The sequence below is a fragment of the Dermacentor andersoni genome, chromosome 10 (genome assembly GCF_023375885.2).
Source record: "Dermacentor andersoni chromosome 10, qqDerAnde1_hic_scaffold, whole genome shotgun sequence".
Taxonomy (NCBI): domain Eukaryota; kingdom Metazoa; phylum Arthropoda; class Arachnida; order Ixodida; family Ixodidae; genus Dermacentor; species Dermacentor andersoni.
Window position 1 is genome coordinate 105,708,258 of NC_092823.1, and position 26,311 is coordinate 105,734,568.

The window sequence follows — 26,311 nt, forward strand, 5'->3', positions numbered from 1 at the left end:
GAACTCTTCGAAACCAAATGCGTGGCTGTTTGTATGGCATCCTTTATCGCGCCGTGTTGGTTATAGGAGGTGCCGTCACGAAAACAGTCTTCCATTAATATTTTGTATTGAGGTGAATCGGTGCACTGGACGGTTCTGGAGGACTTGGAGCTAGTCAAACCTTCGATCTTCAGATAGGTTGGGATGTGGTCGCTACCCCGCGTTTCTAAATCTGAAAACCAGTGCACTCTTCTCGAAACGAAGGTAAGCTCCAAGCAGCTACTATACGCTGATCCACGTGGATAAGTAGCGCTTCCATCATTTGACAGGCAAAGTTCGAGTTCATAGGTAAAGGACACCAACGTTCGGCCTCTAGAGTTCACATTGGAGCTTCCCCATAGGTAATGGTGGGCGTTAAAGTCAACAGTGAGCACCCGCGGCTGTGGAGTAGATGTCGAAATTCCCCGTAAGCGCTCACAATGTAGACGGCTTGTCGGAGATAAATAGGCTCCAATAATTGTGAACGTGAGCTTTTTCTTCTTCACTGTTACGCAAACGTATTGATTTGCTTCGTCAGGAGGCACTGGGTGATGTACATAAGTCAAGTCACGGCGTATAAACACAACAACCTTGCTGCACTATCCGTGTTAACGCTCAAGAACATAATAATATGGTCAAGACTCACACCCTTCCCTCTGTTAACGCTTCTCGCGTCGGGCATTCGTTGCTTTTGAAAGTCGAGCCAGATCGATTAGAGGACCGGGAAAGAAGGCAATGATAACAATACTAATAGTAATGATATTATTCTTTATTTCATGAAAGTAGTACAAATTCAAAAAAACCATAATTCTCGTCATAAGAAGGCGATAACTATGACAGTCGTTTCTGTGAACTCAACGCGGGCTTGTTCATTGTTTCTCTGTGCCAGAAAGTAGAATCGGCGACGTTGCTTCTTCAATAACGTGTACCCCTTCCCTGTCTTTTTCAGCTTGAGCGGCAACACAAGGCTGTATGCCAGCTCATGCCTGTCGACTGTTCGTTTAGACAATTGGGCTGTGACCACAGGGTAAGAAAGACTTCCCGAGCTGCTGCAGATTTGCGAATGACCTTGAGTGTCGAATTATGTTTGGGTGAATAATCGAAAACACCAATTCGAAACGAACTATTTGGTATCCAGATATTCCAAACTAACCAAGTATTTCTCAAAAACCTTCTGTTAAAGTATTATTTCTGTTTTCACTCTGCTAAATGAAATATCGCAAATTATCGAAGCTAAAACGACGATAAATGTTTTAGCAGGAATGCTGAAACAAAAAAGATACTGGAAATATTGTATTCTCTTCCGCGGTAGGGGCTTAAGTGACAACCTGTGACGTTTGCTTGTTGTCTTTTATTTAGTGTTTTTGACAGTGTAGTAATGTAACATGTTTATTTAGAGTTGTGCGAATACGGAATGATAAATTTCCAATGGAATGTTTCGACAAAAGAACAAGAAGTCTCATACAAGCTCGGGTCTAATCTCGTTTCGTAACGAGAATTGGTTAGCTATGAGTAACTTGAAAATTGAGTTTCGAGTGTGAAATTGAGTACGGTATGCCATAGTCTTACTAATCACAACACCACATTACTACCATGACAGCACTGATCATACAGCTCAGTTCATCACGAAGATCTGAAATTTTTGTATTGAATGAATGAATCCAAGTGCATTTGCTTGTTTCTTTTTTTTTTCTTGTGCCTCTGAACCTCAAGGAATAGTGAAGTTACGTTGTACGGTGTATTTTCAGTTTCAAAGTCAGCCACACTAGCTGTGCTTCATGGCAATTTTCTATGGCTTCGAATGTATTCCTTGCCGGTTTATCGCCAAGAATACAGACGGATTTCGACATTTTGTTCGTAGGCCCGTTCTGTGGATTACTGTCAGCTCGTTAAAGCCAATCTGCGAGACAAACAAAACGCGGCTCGGGCATCACGTCCTTTGTTTTCACTGCTCAATGCTATCGTAAAAGTACAGCGCAGGTTGACCGTGGTCGACGCTGACAGCAAAGGGCACTCACCTTTTAGAGCGCAGCTCTGAGGCACTCGTTCTTGCGTTGACCGTTGGCGTGCCTCGCCGTTGTACCTCGGCGTATCCGAGCGAACGAGCACCGCGAATGGTGAAAAAGCGAAAGCGGAGTGCAGGGAGGGGTGGAATACGGCGACAGCGAAGAGAGCGCGAGGGGGAAGCGGAGGAGGAGGTGCAGAGGAAGCATGAGGAGGAAAGCGGAGGAAGCCACCTTGAATTACCACTACATTGCGCTCACGTCCGCGCATCCGTGGCAGCGTCGGCATGTCGGCGGTGGGAGGGGGAAAGAAAAAGAACCAGAAAGCCTTCGCGCATAGCGTTCGCCGCAAACGTTTCCCAGTAAAGATTGTGGTTGCGTAAGCTGCAGTTGCCGGGAAGCGGCAACTGTGTCGCCGGTCAATATATAGGGCCGCTTGTCGGGGCCCTGCCAGTCGGTGCGGTGATCGGTGCGATGCCTGAATATAGCGCAAAATGGGAACACGTATAGAGCTGCGCTCAAATTTCGCGTTAAGGTGTATCGTAATCGCCGGTGATTTCTTTCACTGTGAGGTTTGGTGTCGTTTACTAAGGGTCGAAGGTTCTAAAATCGGGAGCACCACGGCAAGTTCGTGCTATAGACCCCACTGAGTCTGGGTTTACCCGCAATCCATGCAAATGCGGCTTATAAGCACGGTCCGCGCACTAAGCACGTTTTCGTGCCTGACGTGTAAATCAAGAGCTAGTCTTGTGACGCGTAGCTCGAAGATACGAGAAGAGACTGATGTAAGCCTAAGAAAGGCGTCCGGGCCGATTAGCTGCCGTACTCTTATGTTGCAGAGGGTACGGCCATGAACAACGTTACCACTGCCATCCTGTGTACTGTATTCCGTTGAAAAAGCGGTTTGTTGACTTTTCGAGTGCTGTGCAGCCCTTGCGAATAGATATGCGTCGATTCGGAATCAAACCGTAAATTTAGTCACTGACGCCCTACGAAGAAACGCCGATTAGGCCCAGCTACCTTAACAATGGGCCCGTGAAAAATATTTGCGACTGGCTTATCTGATAACGGGCTGCAAGCCACCGCGGAAAGCTTTCCCCTGATATGCACTACAAGAACACTTGCACCCTTTGGGGTGTCTATTAGCCACAATCGTCATCTGTCTTGCCCGCATGTCCTTTCTTTAAAGCTGCGAGCCTGGTACTACCGAGTCACGAACGTACGGCATGCGCGTTCTCAGCATGACAGAACATTCTCGACAGGAATGTAACGAGCGCAGCGTTTTTTTTTTAATTATATTATGGGTTTTACATGCCAAAACCACTTTCTGATTATGAGGCACGCCGTAGTGGAGGACTCCGGAAATTTCGACCACCTGGGGTTCTTTAACGTGCACCTAAATCGAAGTACACGGGTGTTTTTCGCATTTCGCCCCCATCGATATGCGGCCGCCGTGGCCGGGATTCGATCCCGCGACCTTGTGCTCAGTAGCCTAACACCATAGCCACTGAGCAACCACGGCGGGTCAGAGCAGCGTTTTCAAGAATGGAAATGCGGGCAAGACAGATGACGATTATTGTTCTGTGGCGAATATACACTCCAAAGGGCGTAAACGTTTTTAGAGTGTACACCCCAAGGGGTGTAAAATGTTGTAGGAGTGTGTTCGTACAGTTGGTTTATCGGCAGTCAGTCCCCAGATAACACGTGCGCGTTCGACAGCCGTTGAAGCGGTTCAATCGCCGTTCGGGTGCGCGGGCGACCAGCCGGCAATTATACCACGCTACGCATGCGCAATTATACAAACGCGCACGCATGCTATGCGCATTTGTATAAGTTTGTGAGTATGCCCGCTTGTACACTCTCAAGCAAAATTACACCATTTTGCCACGCAACAATAATCGTCATCTGTCCTGTCCGCCTTTCCTTTTTTTTAACGCGGCGACCACAGTATTTCCACACTCTAAAAAACGTTTACACCCTTCGGGGTGTATATCTGCCACACAACAGTAATCGTCATCAGCCTTGCTTGCGTTTCCTTTGTTGAAAATGCCGCGCCCGCTACTTTCCTGTCGGCAATGCTACGTCATGCTGATAACGCGCATGCCGTTCGTTACTGGGAAGTACCGGGCTCGCAGCGTTAAAGAAAGGAAATGCGGAGAAGACATGACGTTTATTGTTGTGTGGCAAGATACGACTCAAAGAGTGTAAACTTTTCTTAGAGTGCAAGTCACGAACGGCATGCCCGTTATCAGCATGACAGGGCATTCCCGACAGGAAAGTAGCGAGCGCAGCGTTTTCAAGGAAGGAAGCGCAAGCAAGACAGATGGGTATTGTTCTGTGGCAAATATACACCTCAAAGGGTGTACATTTGCTTAAGACTGCACTCTTAGGCAAAGTTACGCGCTTTGGGGTGTATCTCTGCCACACAACGATAATCGTCATCTGCCTTGCTTGCGTGTCCTTTCTTGAAAACTCCGCGCCCGCTACATTCCTGTCGGTAATGCTATGTCATGCTGATAACGCACATGCCGTTCGTTACTGGAAAGTACCGGGCTCGCCGCGTTAAAGAAAGGAAATGCGGCCAAGACAGATGACGATTATCGTTGTGCGGCAAAAGGTATAATTTTGCTTCAGAGTGTGTAAACTGTAAACAATGTTTACATCCTTTGGAGTGTATATTTGCCACTAAACAATAATCGTCATCTGTCTTGCCCGAATTTCCTTTCTTGGAAGCGCTGCGCTCGTTACTTTCCTGTCGAGAATCACCTGTCATGCTGAAAACGCGCATGCCGTTCGTGACTTTGGAAGTACTGGGCTCACAGCGTTAAAGAAAGGAAACGCGGGCAAGACAGATGACGATTATTGTTGTGTGGCAAATGTACACCACAAAGGGTGCCACTGTTTTTATAGTCTATAGGAAAGACAGCTCCGAGGATACTGTCACAATTGTTGCCAACCTGTCATGATTACCTAATGCCGTGCAGATAACTTTTAGCAAATCTCCTGGCACTCGCGTCTGGAACACTAGTGCAACTGCATCTTTCTCGGCAAATAGATCGATGACTAAAAAAATGCTCTAGAGAGTGACGCCGTAGCGTTTCTCGAGCGATCTGCCCTAGAATGCTTCCATGGACAGGCACGCCGCACGGCTTTGAGCAGCCTACATTCTAAAGCAAAATTACACCCTTTGGGTCGTATCTTGCCACACAACAGTAAACGTCATCTGTCTTGTCCATATTTCCTTTCTTGAACTTTATTTGTATCTATACAACGTACAGATAGCAGGGGCACAGACAAAAAGCCATAAAATCGGCTTGACTAGGACTGTGTCCCTTATTGGTTTCTTTGGCATCACGTAGCAATGCGTGCTCAATTACAAGATGAACAATAAAAAATATAAACAATATGTGGATAAAGGGGACTATTTATACAAAGTTACTTCGCACTGCGGCGAAAAAATTGACATGAATGCAGATATAGTATTGTCATACAAGTTACGAAAAACACGAACAGGAAAACAACAAAATGCAGACATTATGAATCCCTTTTCATTTACGGGTAACATTCTCAGAAATACAAAACTAAATAGGTCACTGTGCAATTACAGCTTAGAACACGTATACATCAGAACAAAACACAAAGAAAAACACTAAGCATTCACGTGAATGCCACTCTGCGAGCCCGGTACTTTACTCTAACGAACGGTATGTTATGCTATGTCATCAGCATGACATAGCATTCCCGACAGGAAAGTAGCGGGCGCGGCGTTTTCAAGGAAAGGAAACGCAAGCAAGGCAGACGACGATTATTGTTGTGTGGCATATATACACCCGAAGAGGTGTACCTTCATCTAAGAGTGTACTTTGATCCGACAGTTCTGTGGAATGCCAGAAGCTCCTAAACTGCCTTGGTGCGTCAGGCGACCACAGACCATGTCTGGCATCTCAAAAATTGCGCGTGCGATCCGAATCTCGGATGCCGAACCGCAACGAACGAGAGCTTGTCAACAGGCAAATGATGCGAGAAAGAAAGCGCTACAGAGCAGCATTTGTTTCATTTGCCAAACATAAGATTGGCAGTAAAAATGAGTTTTCTGGGGAGATCGTCCTAGTGTGCGCGTTATTATTTGTAGTTGCTTATCTCTTGAAATACAACAATCTTGGACTTCAAGGGTACAGTCGAGGCTTCATGAGTAATGATTGCAAAGAATGCTGCGCACTACATGACAATTCCCCAGTAGGGAGTTTCTGCCCTAATTTTTATTTGTGACAATCGTAGTGCTTATTATGCAGATCAAAGAGAATTGAGCGCATGGAAATGAAACATTAGCCAGATGAAGCTCCTTAGAGCATAAAAAGATTCGTCAGAGCAAGATTAAACGATAATTTTAGCAACTTTGGCGAATACGTTATTCGTGAAACTCTAGTGCTCCTGAGGAAAAGATGTCGTGCGAACAGACAAGGATGAGAGGATAGCGGCAACTTAGAGGTTTTATATCGCCCCTAATGGTAACGAATGCATGTGTGAGCCATATGTCAATTACTTTGCTTGTTAGCTAGTAGAGGTTGTTGCGAAGCATGTTTTGGTGAGGCCATCATTCCGTGTATATTTCGCCGTTGTACGCGTAGTTTCTTTTTTTTTTCATAGTGAATGTGTGCCACCTCGTTCGACATGTTGGCTAGTGTGTTTGTATTGCTGACTCGGACTGAAATAAAGCTAGTTGAAATGTCGGCTGACCCATCTTTTCTTCCCGAGTACTATGAACCAACAAGGCCAACAATGAGCTTTTTTGATCTCATTTTCCTAACTCCCTCCTTCATGTACGAAGTCAATTCGTGCAGTCCACATATGAAAACAGCCGTACTCCCCATTTGCAGCACTTGTCTTATAAGTTACATCATGTCTCGGAACAGGCAGCCAGGCGAGAGATGGAGAGCCACGAAATGGACGGTCGCCATAACGGCCACAACGATCTCCTCGTTCGTAAAATCGGCCGCCTGGAAAAAGAGAACGAGGTAAGGTGTATCCAACCCAGGTTTTACGGCTTGCCGCTGTCGGGTGTTCCCCAACAGCAGCGATACCACCCGCAATAGCCACAGAAGAGCTCATTAATTGTAACGAAAACGGCCTACTCGTGGGACCATACCGAATTATGCGAATATCAGGGAAACAGTCTTTGGGAAGAAGCCGTTTGGCAGATGCCATTGTTTATGGCCAAAAAAAAACATTCCTTATTCCTGTAAATCTTTGACACAACTGCTCCACACCTGCGTTGTGTGTGTGTGTGTGTGTGTGTGTGTGTGTGTGTGTGTGTGTGTGTGTGTGTGTGTGTGTTTATATCGATGACGATAATGATATGAGCATCGCATTGGAAACTGAGTGGCAGCACACGCTCCCCAATCGTTCTTCTTATCGTTTTCATGTTTTGATGACAACGTGTTTCTCGGGGAGTTACTCCGACTTTACCGTATCGCGTGGCTCCGTTTCCAGCTTCTTTAGGGAGCCGATCACGACAGAGCACCTTGTGCACTGACGCCGGCCGTTCCCACACCAAACTTCCTAAGGAAGAGATTCTTTCATCGACGGGATCTAGAAGTTGAACCACTTTCGAACTTTCTAAAAAAATCGTTACATACTTTTAAACATTGAACTGGATTACTCAATATATATCAGTACATGTTGTGTGCATTACTTTGCACCACTGTACCTTGAGCTGCCTCTCGCGGTAGCCTCCCCTGAAGGAGAAAATGGTTTTCCCCTACTGGTCGCTTAAACCCAAGGTTTTAGACATGTTAAGCTCGTCTACATTCATCGCTAGATGGATACTGTGACATTCTTGCAGAAAGTGATGAATGCTTTCTGATCCATTTAAACACACAATGAGGGAAACGTCTCTGTCGGCTCACCATAAATCTGCTCACATAAGAACTCCTCCGAAAACACTTCCGAATGTAGAATTCGGCAGTTAACTTCTTTGATCCCCGAAGAATTAATAATCGTTCAAGAGGCTGCTGTTGGCCTAATTTAGCATTAGAGCCATCGCTTGTTACAAGTAAATGTGATCAGCGATTTTGTAACGTTGACCTGGAATATTGTCAGCTATTTAGGGCATTGGTGTTAATTATATAACTGTGTTAGGCTTGTTGGTCTATTACAAGCAGAAAACACTTGTTTCTGTGTTTGCGCTTATATATATTCGCTCAGGTGTATAAGTAGAAAACAAGGGCTTCGGCGTCGCTATTGATTTTGTGGTCGTTAGGTGCAGTAATTTCGAGAATAAAGGAAACTTGTTAATTGAGGAAACACGAGCACGCCACTAAAAGATGACGTTTGCCACAAACACAACTCAATTAGGAGTTCTCGATGACTATAGGATCCTAAAAACAAAAGGAATTAAACTAGTTTAAGCCACTCACTAAGCATAAGCCAACTAATTTTAACCCCGAAAAGTAACTTAAGAGTGAACTTTAGCTAGGGGGCTCCTACCTAAATAGAAGGAAGAGGACAAACCATTTTTCTCGGCTCCCACGGCACTAAATTTGGTGTTTGTTGCATTTCAAGCAAAACGTTCAATTCTAGTGAGTCCAGGAAGCTAATTTTCAATTTAGGAAGTCAGTTATATTGTAAAGGTTGTTGAAAATCGCAAAAATTCAGAAAACGAAGCTATTGAGTTTACACCTTCGTAACTCAGTAATAAAAATGTAATAAAAAATCACAATTGTGCTAACTGCGCGTGATAGGTTGTATCAAGCGGGTAAAATGATGCATTGTACGTGGCTCTTGAATACACTACTAACATGGTAGTCGGACTTTTGCAACCATTGTTTCCGCGTTCACGTAAGGCGTAAAATAATAAATAAGGTTGTAGTTTGGATGTAGTTTAGCGAATTGCGATATCTCTTTGTGGTGCAGATTTACAGATTCGTAAACTTCGTGTATCTAAATTTCTTCAAATTTAACAATTTCCAGCAGTTTTCAGACAAAATATAGGTTCTAAATCATTGAACTTTCTCTCCCAAATAAAGAAATTTTAGTAACGCCTTAACACAAAAGCATGTTCAATTCCTGGGTGTTGTTAAGAACGGCCCGCTGAGATACAAGTTTTGCCAGCCAGTTGCGACAGCAGCGGCAACCTTTTCTCGGAACGCCACCGCAAACTTCTCGCCACGGCGTCACTAAGTCGACTGTGTGTGAACAACAGCACGCGCGTCCTCGACTCTCTGTCGCTGGAGCCGAGTTTGACGAAGCAGGCTTTGTTACTCAGCCCGCCACCGCCGCCCTGGTCTGCCGCGAGCGGGGGAGTGCTCGCGAGAACGTAGTTCAATGATCCTTCCCACGTGCCGTTCGAGACGCAACACAATGGGCTACCGGCCACGCTGCGAGGGTCAGCTCCGGGTTCTATGAAGTCCGTCTGACGTCAGGTTCCTGACCGTGAACCTGTGTGTGTGTGAGTGTGTGTCTAAGCCGTCCCGCAGAGAGGCGACTTGTTTACAATGCCTGGACGAAGGTTTCCGTCACCTTGGGACCGAGAAGGGGGGGGGGGGTCGAGTGTTTATAAACCGCTGTTGTGCGGAGGCTCAGGCAATTTCTCAAGCTGTCATGTTAGACTGATGCACTTTCTTAAGCAGTCATGTTAGACTGATACTCTTTCTCACGCAGTCATGTTAGACTGATGTACTTCCTTAAGCAGTCATGCTAGATTGATGAACTGCATGTAGATACTGTAAATAAACCCATATTCCTCGTTTTCGATGAGAAGCAGTCCTTCCCTTCATCAACGTCTTCAGCATGGATAAGTTGGACGACGGCATGGGCCAGCTACCTTCTAATTCATGCCGGACTCCAATCTTGACAACGGGTTACGAGCAATGGGATTGAGCCCACAATCCTAACAACTGGTGGCAGTGGTGGGATGGACTTTGCGACGGGGTGCTGTGTCTGCGGTGAGTGCTTGGTTATTGCTTTGACTCTCTAGGCTTCATTTTGTGGTTGTTCTGTTTAGAACAGTAGGGAAGCTAGATGGTTGAGTTGTTAGCTAGGTTGTGTTTTCCTAGCTACATTTAGCGAGCAGGACCTAGGCAGTAAAGCAGCAATCATGGAGTTAAGGAAACTGCTGAGAGACGAATTCTTGATTGTTGGTGAGGAACTGGGCCTAGATGTACACAAGGAAATGCTAAAATCGGAATTATAGGAGCTAATTTCCGAACAGGCCAGTGAGCAAGAAATTGAAACGGGGTTGGAACTGCTGAAAAAAAAACTGAGAAATGGGACAGAGAGAGAGAAGAACGGGACAGAGAGAGAGAGGAATGCGATAAAGATCGCGAGTTAAGAAAAATACAACTGGAGCTTGACAGCAAACGTTTGGAGTTGTCTCAAGGAAGTGAAGGGGCTCTGGGACGATCAAGTCAGGCAGAATCATACCGCATGGACAGGCTATTAAAGCCATTTGAGGTCGGGGCCAACATAGGCTTGTTTCTAAGCAATTTTGAAAGGACTTGCGAGAAGATGAACTTCGGTCCGAGTACATGGCCACACCGGTTGCTGTCTATGTTGCCGTGTGAGGCTGCAGAGGTAATCGGCAGACTCAGTGCGGAAGATACATATGATTATGCGAAGGTCAAGGCCAGTCTTCTAAAGAAATACCGTCTTTCAGCCGAAGCTTTTCGGCAAAGGTTTAGAAGCACAGGTAAGAAAGATAGCGAGGGGTATCCGGAGTGTGCATACGGCTTAAAGGCGAACCTAGTCGAGTGGCTGAAAAGCGCGGAAGCGAACGACAGCAGAGACATGATCATTGAATGCATGTGTCTAGAGCAGTTTTACAAAAGCATCGCCCAAGCTGTGAAACTCTGGGTGCAAGACAGAGGGAATGTAAACACTGTGGAAAGGGCGGCTGAATTAGCCGAAGAGTACGCAACGCGTAGAAAGTTGAACGCCGAGGACGGAAATTGGGATGGTCGAAATGGACCACGGGAACAATTTCCGTTCAAAAAGGGTTCGCAGACTAGACGACCGGAGCCTGTAGAAGTGGAGGAAAAGCCCGCAGAAAAGAGCAAGGAGAAACCTAACGGGGAAACCGTACAAGAAGAGCAGAAAAGAAAATTCGAATCTTTTAGACCAATCCGCTGTTATAAATGCCACAAACTGGGACATATAGCTGTAAACTGCGGGAAGCCTAACGTAGTTTTCTCCTACGTGGATGAAAAAGACGAGAATATGGAACTTTTCAGCCCATATCTTCACGACCTGCAAGTTAATGGCAAACCATGCCGAGTGCTGAGAGACAGTGCCGCTACGATGGACATTGTCCATCCGTCTTACGTGATGGTAGATGACTTCACCGGAGAAGTAGCATGGATCAAACAGGTTGTAGAAGAACGCAGCGTTTGTCTGCCCACGGCCAAAGTCAAAATCAGTTGACCGTTCGGGGAGCTAGAGACTGAGGCTGCAGTTTCCAAATTTTTGTCACTGCAGTACCCTTACATCTTTTCGAATCGTTCGAATCAGTTACTGCGTGATGAAGGGCTCAAATTGGGAGAGGGCATAGTACAGGCATTGACCCGAGGCCAAATTCATAAAATCGTGACGCTTTCGGCTGAAAATGCACAAGCTGCTCCAGCGGAAGCAGAAAAGGGGCTAACTTCAATACCGGAATCCGAGCTAGGCCCGAAGGACAAAAAAACAGTTGAGGAGAGCCTGCCAGCTGGCCAGCTCAATGAGAGCGTAGCACTAGAGTGTCAAAGTTCAAGCCTGCATGAAGAGCAAGCTGACGAAATCGCAAGCGAGACAGGGTCGTTATTATCACCGGCTCCAAAGAACTTTGATAAGCTCTTACATGTGGACAGAGAGTCACTGGCAGCGGAGCAAAAGGAGGATGACAGCTTAGCTAAATTATACCACACAGCTAAAGAAGGCATTGCTAGGCACAACGGGACGATACAAAAGAGAGGAGGATTGTTGTATCGGCACTACAGGATTCTTGATCAATTAGTCGTGCCTACTAAGTACACGGAGGAATTTTTGAGTCTCTGTCATCGAAATCGGTGGTCCGGCCACCTAGGCATAAACAAATCAAAGGAAAGAGTGCTTGTGGAATACTACTGGCCTGGCTGTTTCAAAGACGTAGAAAACTTTGTAAGATCATGCGACGCCTGCCAGCGCTCGGGTAAAGCAGGAGAGACATGGAAAGCTCCACTAAAGGTAGTGCCCTTAATAACAGAACCTTTCAGACGACTTGTGTTAGACACGGTAGGGCCTCTACCAAAAACAAAATCGAGTTACAGGTACTTGTTTACCATGCTGTGTCCAGCTACAAAGTTTCCAGAAGCAATCGCTCTGAAAATGCTCAGCTCCACCGAAGTAGTAGACGCGCTTTTGACAGTGTTTGCACGAGTTTGGTTCCCAGCCGAAATCCAGGCGGATCAAGGGTCAGTATTCACCAGCGCACTGACTTCCACATTCTTGCGAAAGTGCGGGGTAAAGTTAATGCACAGTTCCGCCTATCACCCTCAGTCAAACAGTATAGAGAGGTGGCATTCAATGCTTAAGCGAGTTTTGCGTTCGCTCTGTTACGAGCACAAGGAGGACTGGGAGGACTGTGTGCCCGTGACTTTGTTTGCTTTGCGAACGGTTCCACATGAGGCTACAGGGTTCTAGCCAACATAACTAGTGTATGGGAGGACACTCCGTCCTCCACTGAGAATGTTAAGACAGATGTGGGAGGAAAGAAGAGAGAGTCCAACAGTGGTTGAATACGTGCTAAATCTGCTGGAACGGCTAAGCGCAACCCAAGAACTAGTCGAAAAGAGCATGGGAGTAGCTCAAAAGAACGCCAAATTCTATTACGACAAGTACGCGATGCTTCGTATGTTTAACCCCGGAGACCAGGTAATGATCCTCAAACCTTCAAGAAAGAACAAGCTTGAAGTTCACTGGGACGGGCCCGTTAAAGTGTTGCACAAACTTTCAGATACTAACTATGCTCTGAGAATACCCGGTCGCCGGAAGGAAGTGAGGATATATCACTGCAATTTGATGAAGCCGTATGTAGAGACGAGCGGAGTCGTTAACTTTACCATCAAAGAGCAGGATGGCACTAGTACCAAGTTTAAGGAGTATAAGACGACCTCCAACTCTGAAATCGGCCTAGAAGTAGTAAAACATTCGGTAAGCTTGCACGCTCTAAGACCCGAACAGCTATATGAGATAAAGGGGTGTTAGGGGAATATCTCGACAGATTCAGCGATCGGCCGGGTAGAACCGAACTAATAACACATGAAATTGAGCTGACATCAACCGAACCAGTAAGATCAAAGCCTTACAGGGTATCTCCAAGACAGAGAGAGATTATGGAGGCAGACATACAGCGCATGCTAGAGTTGGGAGTTATTGAGCCCGCTGAGAGTGACTACACGTCACCGCTAATACTGGTAGAAACCCCTAACAAGGACCCTCGTCCGTGTGTTTACAGGAAGTTAAATGCCATCACTAGGGATCAGCTGTACCCGATACCCAACATTGAGGAACGAATTGAAAAAGTTAGCGCTGCTAAATACATTTCAACTATAGATCTCGTGCAGGGGTACTGGCAAGTTCCCCTTTCAGAAAGTGCCAGCCGCTATGCCGCATTCATCTCAGCTGTAGGCACTTTTCGCCCTCTCGCACTCAGCTTCGGGCTGAGGAACTCGCCGTTTAGGTTCTCTAAGTTAATGGATATTGTCCTAAAAGACTTGCAGGAGTTCGCTTTGCGATATCTTGATGATGTAGCAATTTTTTCGGACAGCTGGGAACAACACGTATCGCACCTCAAACAGGTGTTCTCACGGTTGAGGGAAGCCGGCTTAACGATGAAAGCGGAAAAGTGTAGATTTGGTTGTTCACAGGGTACTTATCTGGGCCATGTTGTCGGCCAGGACACGAGACGGCGGGCCGAGCTGAAAATAGCTACGATTGGAGAATTTTCTCAGCCGCGCACGAAAACAGACCTTTGTACATTTTTGGGACTTGTGGGGTACTATCAACAGTACATTCAGAATTACTCGCAAATGGCAAGTCCATTAACGGACGCCCTCCGAAAGGGAGCACCAAGTAGCGTACAGTGGGATACGGACAAAGAGAACGCTTTCCAAAGTTTTAAAACGCTATTGGTTTCTCGTCCTGTGCTTCGTGCGCCAGACTACACAAAGGAATTCATAGTTCAATGCGATGCAAGCGACAGAGGTATGGTCGTGGTACTTAGTCAGGTCGACGACGATAACGAGGAGCATTCTATCCTCTATGCCAGCCGTAAACTAAATGTAAGAGAGGAAGCCTACAGCACTTCAGAGAAGGAATGCGTTTGTTTAGTTTGGGCCGCCCAGAAGTTGTCGTGTTACTTGTACGCAGCGAAGTTCATCTTCGAGACCGACCACTGTCCTCTGACGTGGCTCAATCAAATGTCCCACCAAAATGGCCGCTTGCTCCGATGGAGTGTTACTCTACAAGAGTACAACTTATCCGTTAGATATAAGAAGGGAAAGTTGCATAACAATGCGAATGGTTTGAGCAGGCTAATTTCAATTCTGCGTTTAAGGGTCCCGCCTAAAGTTTAAGGTTATTATCGTTAGTTTTGTTAGACCAAGAAGATCTCCTCTCATTTAGCAGCATTCCCTCCATGATTGATGAATTTGTCAGCACGGAATTGCTTTAAATTGGCATAGCGAAATGCAGCATTTTTGTTTGTGCACTTATGTTTTCTTTGAAGCCTAGCGGGTCTCAAGTGAGAGCCAAGGTACGTCATCTCGGCGCAAAGCCGCGTTGTGGGGTTCGTTTTGCAGTTGCCTGACCTTGTTGGATGTTTTGGGGCAGTGACATCACTACATAAGTGGTTGCTGCGAGCCAAGGCATCACCCCTTGGCCACCAGCCGTTCTCTTCCTGCCCAGCGGTTGTCAGCGCTGGACAGTCGAGATTTTCCGAGCCATGGAGGCGCTGTTAAGAACGGCCCGCTGAGATGCAAGTTTTGCCAGCCAGTTGCGACAGCAGCGGCAACCTTTTCTCGGAACGCCATCGCAAACCTCTAGCCATGGCGTCACTAAGTCGACTGTGTGTGGGCAACAATACGCGCGTCCTCGACTGTCCGTCGCTGGAGGTGAGTTTGACGAAGCAGGCTTTCTTACTGGGCCCGCCACCGCCACCCTGGTCTGCCGCGAGCGGGGGAGTGCTCGCGGGAACGTAGTTCAAGGCTCCTTCCCACGCGCCGTTCGAGACTCAAGACACTGGGCTACCGGCCGCGCTGCGAGCGTCAGCTCCGAGTTCTACGAAGTCCGTCTGACATCAGCTTCCGGACCATGAACCTGTGTGTGTGTGTGAGTGTGTGTGTGTAAGCCGTCCCGCAGAGAGACGACTTGTTTACGATGACTGGACGAACGTTTCCGTCAACTTGGGATCGAGGGGAGGGGGGGGCGAGTGTTTATAAACCGCTGTTGTGCGGATACTCAGGCACTTTCTCAAGCTGTCATGTTAGACTGATGCACTTTCATAAGCAGTCAGGTTAGACTGATGAACTGCATGTAGATACTGTAAATAAACCCATATTCCTCTTTCTCGATGAGAAGCAGTCCTTCCCTTCATCAACGTCCTCAGCAATGATAAGTTGGAGGACGGCATGGGCCTGCTACATTCTAATTCATGCCGGACTCCAATCTTGACAACGGGTTACGGGCGATGGAATTGAGCCCCCAATCCTAACAGTGTGCTCTTAGACAAACTAGTAGTCGATGAGAAAATAAATGATGCTACGACACTTCAATGGCAAATTATCCTTCTCAAGGCCTTTGCATTCTGAATCTCCTGCAATTCGAGTCACTATAATAGGATGTTTATCTGAAATGAAGGAAATATTATTGAGGCTGGCTTCAGTTGGTTAATACGAAGACTTGCTTATTTCCCATGTTATCTCATCTGAAATTGGGCGTTTACTTTGCGTTGTATGTAACGCTTCAGACGGGTTTTTCGCAACTTCTTTTGTTTGTTCAATATATAAATGTTTCAGTGGCGTCTGTGTGTTCTTTCTTTTCAGGACCGTAAGAACTCATTCCTTCAAAAGTTAAATACTGTCAAGGGAACATGCGATGATACGATACAGCAGATGGAAAGGAAAATGGCAAGTTTTATTTTAATCTTTTAGAGTTCCATAACGATGAACTGTTCTTCGTATCACTCCTGTTGAAACGTGTTCCTAGCTTCAATTCTCATAAAAGGGAAAGACTTTGCGCTTAGATATAGCAAATGCCGTATAACTAAAGCGCCAAAGTATTACTTCGCCATGGCCTTGCAATCCAACGTCACTGTTGGTGCTGAGTACTTACGGAGTCGCCATCTGTCGGAAGCGACTTGCTTGCGCATTATGAGCGATAACACGCAGTGGTCCTCATAGGTTTGGCTGTCAGCGCTCAATAAAAACTACGTGGTTTCCCTTCTGCATATTCCTGTTAGTATTCTCGAAACGACAGCAGTTATTTCCTAACAAAATAACAATCTTGTGCAAACAGAATGGACAGAATGGTTTACAGATACTGTCTCGATATAATTTTACTGAATACGTACAGTGAACGCCTGCTCAGCGCGGTCGCCGCGAGGAGTTACCCGAGCCGGCTTCTTGCATGAAAGGTCGGCAATTGCTGAGAGCGAACGATGAAATATGTTCTTATAGGTGGCTGTCTGTATAACCAAACGGAGCATAAGAGAATGAAGCTTAAATGCAGCGATCAAACAGGTTCACGGTGACCGGCTACGCGTCTGCATGCATGTCCGCGTACAATGTTTCGCTTCCGCTAGGAGCGTGTTTTCGCACGGTGCCGTGAGCTTTAGGTCACAGAATATGAGAATTTGACAGTGCACAAGCAACCGTTGGTGCGTGGACACTATCAGAGCTGTTCATAAATAATTTTCTTATGTATAGGGACTTCGACACCTACGGCGACTTGTGGTGTGCCGTCGTGATGATTCAAACTTTTTTTTTTTTCGTTTCTTCTAAATCATCTTTGGACGTCTCATTATCCTTATTTCTCATGTTGCATCGCACTGTATGTTTATCGGTGTTCTCAGCGAACAATTTCCCGCTGCTTCTTTTTCTCAGTCCAGTATACATCCATTGTTTGGTGCTAACACAAACATAAGCATATGCCATGCCTATTTTTACATGCTTCTTGCCGTTCCCTTTCCATTGCAGTGAACTTGCCACTGTCTAGCATCAGCATGTTCATAGTTCAAAGCTTCATTCTCAGTGCAAGTTTTCTGCTACTCACTCAACATCGAAACACCGACGCCGTAGCAGAAATTTTTCATAAGTGCTGGCTACGCACCCGAGTTGTAGCCGATGACTGTTTGCCAGTTCTTAATTTCGCGATCCAAGCTTCACGCAGCTTCTTGTCCCGCGGGTCCGTGTGAAGGCTGACTCCATGCTCCATTGCGTACCTCCGGCAATGCGGCACCGAGCTGTAGCTTAGCATGTTGGACACCTTCAAATGCAGCCACTACCTATTGTAGGCCTCTCAAGTGTTGTCAAGTAGACAGCCGAAACGGGAAAACCGCCCCATGTAATCATAACCGCAGCGCGGGTGGGACTTTAGACTTTCATTTTCAGCTTGCTTCGGCGTTTCCGAAGCAGCCGATGCGCCTGCTGTGTCCACGTGATCCCTCATGCCACGTCACGCCGACGACAGCGTCAGCTTTTGCACTGGTGGAGCTTGCCCCCAATAAAGACTGAGGGTGGAAGGAAGTGGAACGACTCGAGCGTATAGGGAAGCCAACACCACGTCGCAATCACTTGAATGTTTTCTTAAACTTCATTGAGAAGTGTATTTTAAATTTAAACGTGATGCAGCTTGTAAAATGCGTTGTCAGATACATCGGTTATGATCAAGGAATTCCTCTTTTTTTACCACATCTCTGCAACATTTAGGCCCAACTTGAGGAATCTGCCAATGCTGAGAGAACATTGCGAGCTAAGTTGGAAGAGCGAGTGTCGACCTTACAGAACGAGCTTCAAGTGAGTATTACACTTCCGAAGAGAGAAAAATCTTTTATGAAGCTTTAGTTTTCAGACAACTAATGCAGTAATTCCCAAGAATATTGACACCCAAGTGCCAATTGCAGGACTCCGACAAAGCTTCTACGTCTGTGAAACTAACGATGTTTCCATTCCTTATTAGTTCTTACAGTAAACATCCCGATTGCACAGCTGACACGTTTCTTCATTTAAGTACTTCGGCGTGCATCGCTCTGCTGACCTTACATGGAATGACCACTTTGATGTAATAACTTCTGAAGCATAAAAACACTCGGATTTGTCAGGCGCTGCTTACAACAAGCTAACTGAACACAAAACTTATGGCATACACCTCTCTCGTTCGCTAAGTTAGAATAGGCGTCATTCATTTGGAACCCACATCAAATCTACTTAATTTTTAAACTAGATTCTTTCGAGAATACAGCTGCCGGATTTATAAGGAATTACGTCATTGCAGTATCACTAATACGAAACCACTGAACCTTCCATCACTAGAGGAAAGATGGCTGCTGGTACCATTACCTCACTTTCACAAGCTTTATCATAATCAATCGTCATTGGCGGCCTCTTACACACAGCCTGTCCATGGCATTTTCCAGCTCCTAGATCATCCTTTCAAAGTTGCAATGCAGCATGCACGTACAAACCACATAAAAAACTCGCCACTATTCCGTGCCATCCGTCACTGAAATGCTCTACCACACAATGTCGCGTCTATATTAAAAACCACGATACATCTACATATGCTGAATAGTTCGTTTAGCATCGATCAATATTTGTGTCTGAATCCTTATGTCTACAACCTTGTACTATTTTTTGTATAGGCGAGGGTCATTTATGGTCTGTTTCATTTGTGTTACTGTTATTGGCTATTCACCTGCTTCACTGTAATACCCTACGTTTTCTCTAACCCCCTCTCCCCTATGTGATTCCCGGAAGCTCCTTTAGGGCATGTGACTAAAGAAACCGCAGCTGGAACTAAATTCCGAGCAGAAATATATGTTTATACAAACTTTTTCCCAAGAGGCCTCGCTTTTTGTTTCGCATATGGTCTACCACAAGAGCAAATTTTAAGCCTTTATTTAAAGGAAACAGGCATATCTAATTGACAACTAGCGCTGGCATTTACCACGTAGATATCTATAAAAAACTGCTTACTAGCATAGTCATGTAGAGGCGCTTGGCACTTACGCTGCCCTGATGCAACAGCCCCAATCATTGAATTTTTTAAAACCTAAGTGTAAGCTCTTTTCTCTTTTGACAGGCACTCAGAGCGAAACAAAACGATGACTGTGGTCAGCTTGAACACCGGATTGCTGTAAGTAAAGTTCGAAAATATTAGCCAGGTGGTTGTCGGCCGTGTTTAGTGTTTTTTTTTTTTTCGAGCGTTCACGTCCTGTTATTTTCAGGGGACGGAAAATGCTGTGGAACGCCTCGACCGTGAGTTACGTCTGGACGCTGTATGTATTCAGACAACCTTCTCTGCAAGATAATCCTGATTTTTATTTTCACTTTTGTAGTTCGGTGTCTTGGCAGCATCGGGTAGGGAACGAGGGCATGCAGGCTTTCGATGAAGCGCTCGAACTAGTTATCGTGTACGGCGTGCTTCTCAGCGGTTCAGCATTTGGCACTGGCTCCGGTTGTTGAACAATTAGGCCTGACCGCGCGTCTCCTGACATACACACCACGAGGCGAACTTCGCTTGTGACAAAGTAGATGCCATCGCAGCTCCGAGGAGCTGGCTTACCCGTCCCGCTAGCCCAGTGGCTAAGGCGTGGCGCTGCTGGGTACATAGTTTCGGATTCGATTATCTCTGCCGCGGCAGCTGCATTGCGTTTGGGGTGGAATGCAAAACGCGCATGTGTACAGTGCGTTGAATGCACAATATTGAGAATCAGGTTATCAAAATCAATCCGTAATCCCACACTAAGACATGACTCGGGCAGTGGTTTCGGCACTTAAAACCCCATTTTTTTTTTCTTTTGGTGACCTGACTCTGTTTGCCTCATGTTATTGTCGCTGAGAAAAACACTAATGCATTGCCGTTTGATAATTGCCTATTTACGTGGGGTTTTTAAAGTACGGCAGATGTTGACTAAGGTATTTTATGCGTCATACTTTATAGGAACAAATGTGCACGTGAGACTCCCAATTCGTACTTTTGCCGAATTTTACACATAGCATTTACCGATCGAGTACCGGAGTAGAACCTGCGTGGGCTGTCATGACGATCAAAGCTGCAAACATGCTAACATTGAAGTACTCACTAAAATTTAAGAGCTCCCGCGGGAACATTTCTTGAAACGTTGTCATACATGCCCCAAATTTGTTTCGGTTTGAAAACATATTGAAATCATACGCAGTGCCACTTCATTTAAATAGAACACCGGAAACATACTCAAAATAGGGGACATAAGGCCCGCCTTCTGTAGGGATGTTCGGTGTATGTTTTATTAAAGCTACACTTTTCTTACACTGCGTTGCAGATGACCCCAGGTTTCGAGTATGTCTGGAAAGTGCAGCCATACTTTGCCCTGAAGGCGGCAGCAATGGCGTCCAATGAGGAAATATCGACGCGGGCACTGTACATAAACACCCCGGGATATTACGTAGAGTTCACAGTTGGATTCACCCGTCCTGCCTCATTGACGTCACCGCAACATCTCTCGTTCAAGTGCCGAATTTGCAGCGGTGAATACGACGACATGCTTCCCTGGCCCTTCCAGAACAAGGTGAACGTCACATATAATTTTCCTGCGATTAGGAAAGCACTTCGTCGCGTTCATTGAAAACAGAGCTGTGAATGCTCGGAAGTGCCAATAAGACGCTATTCCATTCTTTAGTGGGAAGGCAACACGCTTGTTACTATTCCGGTACAATATTTTGAAAGGTTATAGCACTGATGAATTTGACTCTGCCGGCTCTGCCATTTCTTGACGGAGTCAGTTCTTCAGCTGTTGGCCCTTTCCGAATCAGGTGCAGTGCGTCACCTTTGCTTCCAATAAGACCAGGTCACGGCAAATCATCATACTCAAGTTTGGTTTACAAATAACAAAGAAATTTCTTCCGACTTTGACTATTACGAAATCGAAAGGAACTGGACGATGAAAATTACACTGGTTTACTTGGCTAAGGTTCAGGAACCTCTCACTAAGCAGCACATTATGTAGAGAACATACATAACCACAATGTTCAATATTCAAAATTTTATGAAACTATCATTACTATAAATCAACCTGACGAAAAGGACAAATCAGCGAAATATGCATAGAACGAGAGATACAGAAAGAGGAAAGGTAAGGAGGCTAACCCAATGGAAGTTTGCGGTTGGAAAGAGAGCACAGACAGACATACAAAAGATAATTCACCGATTTATGCCGATCTCAGCAACTGACTGATCAATGACAGCGAAAGTGTGTAAGCGCCTTCCCGCGCCCTTCCGAAGTGCCAGCCGTCTGTTGTTGTCGTTATTACGGATGGTCGGTAATCGATGTCCTTGCCCTACAGTCGCTTCGGGGCTCCCATGTAGGCTGCGCTGCTGGACCTCGCCGCCAGCTTTCACCGCCCCAGTCGTACAAACCCCTGGTTTACCTCCAACGTGAATCTGTTAAGATGAAGAAGTGACAACTACAGATTATTGGCTAAACAACCGCGCAAAAACAGCAATTTATTCAATTGTTGTGTAAAACGTAAATTTTGTTTTATAATTATTGTTAATTACATTTCAATGCGAAACATTCTTGACTGTGGCCGTTTTTTTTTTTTTTTTTGTTACATTTGATGTCGAGCACGATGCCACATGCCGGCCTTCACAGCCGCATAAGAACGGCTCGAAATTCTGCTTTAGTCTTGTGGTCGAAAAATTAAAAGAAGAGGAAAGTCGTTCTCATTAGGAGGTGTGCATAAAGGCACCGCAGGAAGCATGGTAGTGCTTACGCAGGGATTTGATGAGATTAGTCGCGTCGATTCTGCAGAACTCTCTTTCTATAGGGGCCGACTGGTTGCCCACGACGTAGAGCGATTGTATCTGTACACTGTGCTGCGGACACTGACGTAGAAAACGATGCATTGTTTCCTCATTGCCGCAGTATTCACACTCCGTTGTCTAACATTACCAATGCGGAAGGCGTAGGCATTGGTAAATACTACGCCTAACCAGAGGGAAAAACGTAATGCAACATTGGCTCATAGGCATAGTACGAAAAGTATTGAATCTTCGATATCCGTACACATGGTGCGATGTTCTGTACGGAGAAAATTATCTCGGAGAGATACTGTCGTACAATTTTGGTATTAAAATGCGCCTGGTTAGATGACACGCAGGGAAAGGTGTTTCTTTGCATTTATTAACATTATGTGACATCACGGGACAGAGCCACTGACCAACGTACCTAGAAAATGCTTCGTCCGGTGTTCACCAAGCTTCATTCGTTAGTTGCGAGAACTGCGTTATCTTAACGATCATTAACCTAAAGAACAGCAGCATGCCTATAAACGCATGCTGATTTCTGACCACACCAACAGACTTTGCTAGCAGCATTTTATTGCTGTAGGCGATCTCCTGTCATCAGGAAACCTCAACGAGCGCAATATTTTCAGTTCCCATCCTTCAGTTCCCACCTTACAACGCGTGCGTGCTAGCTGGATATCTCTAAATTTAATACTGCTGCACTTCACGTTGCACGCTCCAAGGTGTACCGTACTTTGGATTTATTTATTTATTTATTTATTTATTTATTTATTTATTTATTTATTTATTTATTTGAAATACTGCTGGCCAATGATTTGGCTCGAGCAGGAGGGGCTTCCTTGCACTAATGGGAAACAAAGAGTAAAAAGATCTATTTTAATGAGCTTCTTCGCAGTAAACAATGTCCAATACCGAGAGCCAGGACTAAGACAATCGTTCTACCTCTTCTAGATGATTTTGGTGCTTGTCAACCAGCAGGACGAACGCGCCAGGCGATGTTTCGAACTGGACGCGGCAACGGCAGAACACGCTACCGGTTGCTTCCAGAAACCAGCATCGGGTCAACGGAACCCGAAGTTCGGCTACTCACAAGTCATACCCATTCCTCTTCTGGAGAACGAGAACAAAGGGTTCCTCTACCAGAACTGCATCGTCTTGAAGATTGTTGTGCCTCCACTTTATTGAATGTCTATTTACTCTTGTCGTTGGAAAGCACAGCACGTTCTGACTTCGAGTATTAAAACAAAGTTCGACAGGATGAAGAACTTCTTCAGGGAGCGTTAGGTATCATGCACTTCCTCGAGAAGAGACAATTATTGTTTCAACTTTGGTTTACCGAGTTACGCTTTTAGCGCTTCACTACACACTGGAGCTATGCGTGATGCAATTGTTCTCAGCGTAGGGTTATCATTGCAGTGAATCGGTAGTGTGAAATGCAATGCGTGTGTGCACTATTTTTGGCGCTTTATTTAACCTTGAGTAGCTTGTTTTCAACTTCTTTGCTTGTTTGGGAAGACTTGGAAGCACACCTGTGTACGTGCAACCGCACCAGATCGTCCACTTATGTAACTGGTAATAAAATGACTTCCCCGCATTCTGTCCTTCATGATGCACAATAAACCATTGGCGTGTACCTAAATCTTGAGTTTTTAAAAAGAATGTGCGCTCGGTTTTGGCCAAGGACCAGATAACAGCGAGACTATTGCTGTCTCAACTGCAGCGCTCCACTTGATGAGAGAAAAAAAGTGCTCTTGTCGTGCATCAGTGTTGTTCGTTCATTAGATACAGAACCCCGCTTCACCCTCTGGCCATGATGGGGTCATACTTTCTTGCAGAAAAAAAAATACTAGAGTACATTCCGACACAAGAGAAGCTCACAGAGAAACGGAGCCTTGACGTGATTTACGCTGGTAGAACAAAGAATGCCACTGAGGCCGATGTTTCGAAGACTCGTCGTCGTCAGGGGAGCAACTGCCTCCCTTAGCAACGCATATGCACGCATAGCTTACTCTCCCACACTATCTGTTAAGGCGGAGGAGAAGAACAAGCCTGTGCCAAGGGTTGGTAGTGCACAAGGCTCGGCGGCGGGAGTTGCGGGATTCGATTCCACCACCGGTTTACACCCTCTGGTTATGGTACAAGCAACCCCAAGGCAGGTGTCCAGGGCGTGTCACGGGTGTCTAGATGCGACAGGGGTAAATTCCTTGGGAGAGGTTTGTTCAGACGGCGGTGCTCACTGTGCAAGAACCAAGGCAAAAACGAAGCACCAAGACTCTTCATAAAAGGACCCTGGCAGTCTCATGCCACCAACGTCCCAATAGGTGGGTGTCCTTCCAAGTGTTTGAAGTTCCCGTAGTAGCCGAGCACCAAGCCGAGAGTGCGTTTGTATACGTGTTCCACCAGTAGGTATCCGGCGGCAGCAATCACCTGCTTCCCGCAGAAGCGGTAGATGTTCGACTATTCGACCAAAGTTGTGGTGGGGGAGACAAACTGATTGACGTGTCACCACTAAAATGCAAGATAAAACCCGTCGTTAGCCATCGCCTGCTTAAAAGTGCTTGAATAAGCTATTCCGAAAAAAAAAGAGGAACGAGTGTTCAAAACTGTGAATATGGCTTTGCTGGCCATGTGCTTGCCTAGCGTGCCCAGATTTTAGTTTATGGTTTTGACTGAAAAGTGTGGCCTTGTAGTTTGTTTTGTTCTCGACAGGTAACTTCACAGTCAGCGACCACCACTGCTGTTGACTGATTAATACGTATTTTGAAATATGAAGAGTAGGGGGTGTTCCGCAGTTGGTTGGTTTAGGGGCTTTGGCCGTGCGATATACAATTCAGGCTAAACGTGCCAAGGTTGCCAGTGGGATACAACAAAGTTTCAGCTGCGTCGTAGTGAGGGCATATAAGGTTTAATTACACGCACCGTAGGATATGCTTGAATCTAATCCTAAGACCACGGGCGTTTCTGTTTGCACACTGATCAGAATGGAGTCAACCATCTCTTACTCAGCAGAACGAGTAGGCAAGTTTTACGCAAACCATATATTTGTAGAACATGACATGAGGCGTTACATCAGAATGGTTGCATTCTGCCCCCGCCTTCAGTTCCGCCGTGCCTCGGCCTTAGTTCATCCGAGGTACCTTCGCAGACCAAAGACGTCCTTGTGAGGCGAAAACCGGCACGAATGCTACTGGAGCACGATAGCAGCATGAACAGCGGGCAAAGTTGAGGCTGAGCACTTTACTCTTTCAAGCTCAAAAACTTGTTCGTTGAGAGTTAACAGGCATGACCATTCGGCGTCCTCCCGGATGTCACTTAAAATTCGCAACTTGGCGTTGATGGCAGGTTTGAACACACTGTCGTACGTCATCTTCCATACAAAAAGACGAACTGTAGTAAATATTGCCAGAAGAAATTCTGAGGCCACAAGCATGAAGACTAGCCAGATTCATGTAGTACTCATTAATTCCATATAGTAGTTGAAGGGTTCTCAGTGCCCGAGGTCTTTTTTTTTTCTTTTTTGTAGAAAGCTCTGTTCTCCTCAGCGATACCTGAGAAATTTTTTTTAGCCATGCGCTCTATGCATTTAATCGAAACCACTGCAGAGGACAGGTATTTCTCAATAAATTCATCGTCCCAGGAATTCCTTGAACGAGGAGTGTTGCTGAAAAGCAGGTTCTCGCTCAATCAAATGGCCGTGCTGCTTACACAGTGGTAAACACGGGGGAGTCGGCGATGAGTTCCCCCCCTTCTCCCAGTTGCGGCCTGTTCCTAAATACTGGGTAAGAAGCCCGGCATAACATACAGTTCAAAACACCGTAGTTCAAGCTTTGCTTCCAGACGCGACACTCTGTAGAATACCAACGATCCGCAAACGAGAAGTGATAAGCAATCCTTCTGTACACGACGTCCTTTAGCGCTTTTCCGAGCGCTATCAGTTCAGCGACAAAAAAAGAATATAGCACAAACACCTCCGGTTGTGCTTATCATTCGTTTCTATGGCAACGCGTATCGGGCAGCTTTGGTTCCGCCGCTAGGCCAGCCAGCCGGATTGACGCATCGTTTCCACAGAGCAAAGGTGGGTCGTTGTTTTCTCTCAATTTCCATTAGCGAATTGACGTGACTGCTGCAAGCCAGCTTCGGTTTCTATTATGGGAAATTCTTCTAATTGCTCATTGATTATTGTCGAGCACGAAAGCAGCACTTCGCAGGCAGTGTTACGCGTTCAGCACGGACAGATTTAGAAGCAAGGCCTTACGCTCTAATTTCGTCGAGAC

At 45.9% G+C, this 26,311-nt stretch overlaps 1 protein-coding gene across 1 annotated transcript in view; it reads left to right on the forward strand.

The window, feature by feature from the left end:
- Positions 1-23,676, forward strand: part of LOC129380188 (TNF receptor-associated factor 2-like) — a 39,055-nt gene extending 15,379 nt beyond the window's left edge. Inside the window, exons 6-13 of the mRNA XM_055077757.2 lie at positions 968-1,045; positions 6,935-7,036; positions 16,076-16,159; positions 17,960-18,046; positions 19,332-19,385; positions 19,477-19,527; positions 20,554-20,799; positions 22,989-23,676. Of these exons, the coding sequence (XP_054933732.1) occupies positions 968-1,045; positions 6,935-7,036; positions 16,076-16,159; positions 17,960-18,046; positions 19,332-19,385; positions 19,477-19,527; positions 20,554-20,799; positions 22,989-23,222 (936 nt within the window). The 3' untranslated portion in view covers positions 23,223-23,676. The remainder of the gene's footprint in view (positions 1-967; positions 1,046-6,934; positions 7,037-16,075; positions 16,160-17,959; positions 18,047-19,331; positions 19,386-19,476; positions 19,528-20,553; positions 20,800-22,988) is intronic.
- The last annotated feature ends 2,635 nt before the right edge of the window (positions 23,677-26,311 follow it).